The 4,417-nt window shown below is 60.7% G+C and overlaps 1 protein-coding gene across 2 annotated transcripts; it reads left to right on the top strand.

The window, feature by feature from the left end:
* The first annotated feature begins 812 nt into the window (after nucleotides 1-812).
* APOA5 (apolipoprotein A5) lies at nucleotides 813-3,143 on the top strand. Of its 2 annotated transcripts, none has more exons than XM_004712858.2 (4): nucleotides 813-927; nucleotides 1,224-1,296; nucleotides 1,399-1,510; nucleotides 2,013-3,143. In XM_004712858.2, exons 2-4 carry the CDS (start codon nucleotides 1,248-1,250, stop codon nucleotides 2,962-2,964), a joined length of 1,113 nt encoding a protein of 370 aa, XP_004712915.2. In that variant the 5' UTR covers nucleotides 813-927; nucleotides 1,224-1,247; the 3' UTR covers nucleotides 2,965-3,143. The 2 variants fall into 2 exon arrangements, with proteins under 2 accessions (XP_004712915.2, XP_045139544.1); XM_045283609.1 differs by having other exon boundaries at nucleotides 1,240-1,296.
* Nucleotides 3,144-4,417: the final 1,274 nt, after the last annotated feature.

Consider the following 4,417-nt stretch of genomic DNA (forward strand, 5'->3'; position numbering starts at 1 on the left):
GTGCAGAGAGGACCAGGGGAAGTGACCATGGATGCCATCAAGCGGAGAAACAACGAGGTCTGTGAGGGCGATGGAAACGTAGGGGAGGACTGAACCAGGAAACACCGAGGAGCGAGACTCCGAAGCTCCGAATGTTATGTGCATACGTGTATGAAGTGGGCATGTCATCTGAGAAAGAGCGGGGCATTTTTACTTCCCCTTATTAGAGACCTCCTCAGGGAAGTTCAACTTTCACTGAGGCAAGCACCCTACTCCTGCTCCACTTCCCGGGGCTCAGAAGCCTCTCACCCCCTCCTCTCCGCCTCCCCTCCCTCCCCTTGCAGGGCCCAGAAGCATTTCACACAGCAGGTTGGGGGAGGATCCAAACCGCAGCAGTGCTGGCTCATCCAGCCCTCAGTCACAGGCTGCCCAGGTTCTGGCCGGCAGTTGGGCACTACCCATGACTGTCTTGGGAGCAATGATTCAGGACAGTTGAGTAAGATGGGCCCTCAGGGGACAAACAGGCTTGTCTCAATGTGGTGGACCAGCCAACAGGCCAGTGGAAAGGTTGAAGGGCATGGGGTCTGGAGGGAAATTCCACTCCCAGTAAAACTTTCTCAGAAGTCCATCTCTACTGGGGCAGCCCCCCTGACACCAGAACACTTGTTAACCCTCTGGGTGCCAGGAAAGGGCAGCAGGTGAGCACCAGAGGGCAACCGAGGTCATCTTCTTTGAACCCCCACGTGGTGTTTACTCAGAGAGTTGCTGCCAGGCTCCAGGCCCTGGAGTATAAAGCGGAATGTGTGCCTCTCGGCACCCAGACAAGAGCCAGGGAGTAGCTGGGCAGGAGGGAGGGCATAGAGTGCTCAGCCGAGTGCTGGACGTGGAACGAAGACGCAAGGACATCTTCTTGGACCTCGTTGGCAGCATTGCCTTTCCCCCCTCTTGGTATGCCTCAGTTTCCCCAACCGTTCAAGGGCAGTTTGGACTATGAGGGAGAGGAATGGGGGGGGGTGTCTCGGGGGCTTTCCTGGGCCTTGTGCAGGGTGGTGGGGGAGGACTTTTATAAAGCAGTTTTGAAGCTCCCCATTCACACACATCATGAGGCTGGGGGAGGTCCTCCCACCCCCACCTCCTAGCAAGACACCCCTTCCTTCTCGGGCCCCAAGGAAGGGTTGGCAGGGTTCTGAGGGAGACCATGCACCATGACAGACACGTCTCCTTCTGTGCCCCGCCTCAACCAGGCCTCCTTCTTTGCAGAGCGGACCATGGCGAGCAGGGCTACAGTTCTGATCGGGGTGCTGACCCTCTTCTCAGGTGGGTCCCCAAACCGGGCCTCTGGTGGGGGTGCAGGCTGGACAGAGGGGCTGTATGCCCGAGCGGGAGAACTTGGCCCTTAATCGCCCCGTCTTTCTACAGTGTCTTCTGCCACACAGGCGCAGAAAGGTTTCTGGGACTACTTCAGCCAGAGCAGCAGGGACAAAGGCAAGAGGGAGCAGATCCAGCAGCAGAAGTTGGCAAGGGTGCCCTCGTGAGTGGCAAGGAGGGCAAGGGCTGTGGGCAAAGGGGGCCGAGACATGATGTGTTGCCTCCCGTTCCTCTATCGCTGTAGCCGTCGCTGGCCAAGGCCTGGCTGAGTGCCGCCTGGCGTGCTCACTGATCCTGGCCAGCCTGGGATCTGCAGCGCTCTGTACCCCCCAAGGACTGCCACTGCCTTACCCCACACTAGGGTCAGGCAAAAGGCGCCTCTGTGGCTTCAGAACAGAGGTTGTGTGAGAGTGGGGGTGCCTCGATGGTGCTTTCTTGGGTTGATGTGGATTAGCAGGTGAGAGGTCCTTTCTGCAGGGCCTCTGTGAGGCGGGGCGCCCAGGCTAGCCTGGGCTTAGGAACAGGAGCCCCGCGTTCTCAGTCTGCAGCCTTAGAGCCTTGGTGGCCTCCAGGGGATACGTGTGCAGTGTCTCCGAGGCAAAGGACATGGTACTGGTCTTGGAGGCTAGTCATCTAATGATCTGGATGTGTGTCCCCTGCCCTAGGAGTCTGAAAGATGGCCTTGAGGGCGACCTCAGCAACATGGACAAGCTGCTGGAGAAGCTGGGCCCCTTGAGCGGGCAGGGGCGGGAGCCTCCAGGCCTCCCAGAGGACCCTGAGGCCATGCGGCAGCAGCTGCAGGCCGAGCTGGCCGTAGTGCGAGACCGCCTGGAGCCCTACATGGCCGAGGTGCATGAGCACGTGGGCTGGAATCTGGCCGGGCTACGGCAGCAGCTGACGCCCTACACGTCGGAGCTGCTGGACCAGGTGGCCCTGCGCACGCAGGAGCTGCAAGAGCAGTTGCGCCTGGTGGGGGAGGGCACCAAGACGCAGGTGCTGGGGGGCGTGCACGAGGCGCGGGGCCTGCTGCAGGATCTGCAGAGCCGCGTGGCGCACACCACGGGCCGGGTGAAGGAGCTCTTCCACCCTTACGCCCAGCGCCTGGTGGCGGGCATCGGGCACCACGTGCAGGAGCTGCACCGCAGCGTGGCGCCCCACGCGCCCGTCAGCCCCGCGCGCCTGAGCCGCTGCGTGCAGGGCCTCTCGCGCAAGCTCACGCGCCAGGCCAAGACGCTGCACGCGCGCATCCAGCAGAACCTGGACCAGCTGCGCGACGAGCTCAGTGCCTACGTCCGCGCAGGCGCCGAGGGGGCCGAGGAGGGCGCCGCCCCCGACCCCCAGGCACTCTCCGAGGAGGTCCGGCAGCGGCTGCAGGCGTTCCGCCATGACACGTTCCTGCAGATCGCCGCCTTCACCCGGGCCATCGACCGCGAGACGGAGGAGATGCAGCAGCAGCTGGCGCCGCCCCCGCCCAGCCATAGCGCCTTCGCGCCGGAGTTCCTCCAAGCGGACCGAGGCAAGGCCCTGGGCAAGCTGCAGACCCGCCTCGACGACCTGTGGGAAGACATCAACCACAGCCTCCACGGCCAGGACCCTAGCCATCTTGGGGAAGCCTGAGGATCGGCTTGTCTAGGCCCCACACCCCGCACCCAGTCTGGGTCTCTGGCGTGCTCAATACTGACAATGGCCCGTGGGGCAGAGGGGAGAGGATCTCCCCCCACCCCCCCAGCAGTGCAGTCAGCCTCTTGGGGCAACCCCTCCAATCCGGATGCATTACACTCACCAGGCTACACAAACCGGCTCCCCGTGGTCATTTGGGGATCCTCAAGAGTCGCTCCAGCCAGGGGTAGAGGGAGGGGACAGGACACTGTGTGCCCCTTCCAATTGTACCGGAGGCCCATGCCGCTTCAGCCCTGTGCTTGGCGCCAATTATTTCTGGTCAACTTGGGGCCCGGCCCCTACTTCCGATGGTCTGCAGAGAGGAGCCCTTTCTTCCCAGGGCTGCCTTGCCAACTTCTCTTGTTGGGGGAATAGAAGGGAGAAAGGCAGAAAATGTGAAGAGCAGGGGAGGGGAGGGGAGGGGAGGAGAGGAGAGGAGACTGACGTGTGTGTGTGCGCGTGTGCGCGCGCGCACATGCGCGCGCGCGCATTCCTGCTGGCTCAGGCTGGTGGGTAGGAATGGTGGGGGTTATGAGTTCGACAGGAGGGGCCAGAGTCCATATTTCCTCACAGAGCTTTTCGCCTGTAAACAGATCCTGATTGAGCTCTCCAAACTGTGGGGGCTTTGTAAGCCTCTGGGGAGCAGACTGTGTTCTACCCACCCACAGCCCCTCTCTCGACTCCCAAGTTGAATGAGTCTTTGGATTCCAAAGAAATAGATGCCTATGATGGAAGCCTGCTTGCCTGGCGTGTCTCTCATTTGTGTCATGATGGAGAGCAGTGGTCTCACCAGCATGCCTAGGGCACACGATCACCCACTCCAATTCCTGGTTGCTCCATCCCGTTGACCTTCATCTGTCCAGGTCAGCCCTAGAGAACTGGCTCTGCCTGGGCTCTGCTTTGGGGCTCTTTGGCTAGCTGCAGCTGTTGGCCACGGATGGCAGGGTGAGGGTTAAGCTAGAGAACCTTCCTGTGTACTGGCATCGTTCCTAGCCTACTCATACTACGATGGTGCAGGCGTCACTGGAGGGCCTGTGGTCCTGGGCAACCGAGACTCCTGAGTTGGCTTGTCTCCTTTGTTCCTGTTGTGCCAACTCGGAATGGTCTCTGAATGACTGAGCCCCTAACCTTCAAACTGCCCCAGCGGCATGTGCATCTGCTCTGGAATTGGGGCATGGGGAGGACAGAAGAAAGGATTACCACACAGCCCCTGCCCCTTCCTGTTTGAATGTCCTCTTCAGCTCCTATGGGCAGGGGCTCCAGCACTTCTGAAACCCCACCTGAATCTGGGTCAGCATGTCCACGGGGTGAGCCGCTTCTTCTGGCACTTGGAGAACTACCATTTACAACATGTATGGGCCCAATCCAGGGAGAGAAAGACCTAGAAAGAAAGGTTTACTGAAAAAGAAGA

This window comes from Echinops telfairi, unplaced genomic scaffold (assembly GCF_000313985.2).
Source record: "Echinops telfairi isolate 266 unplaced genomic scaffold, ASM31398v2 ScPeMD7_7463;HRSCAF=8501, whole genome shotgun sequence".
Lineage (NCBI taxonomy): Eukaryota > Metazoa > Chordata > Mammalia > Afrosoricida > Tenrecidae > Echinops > Echinops telfairi.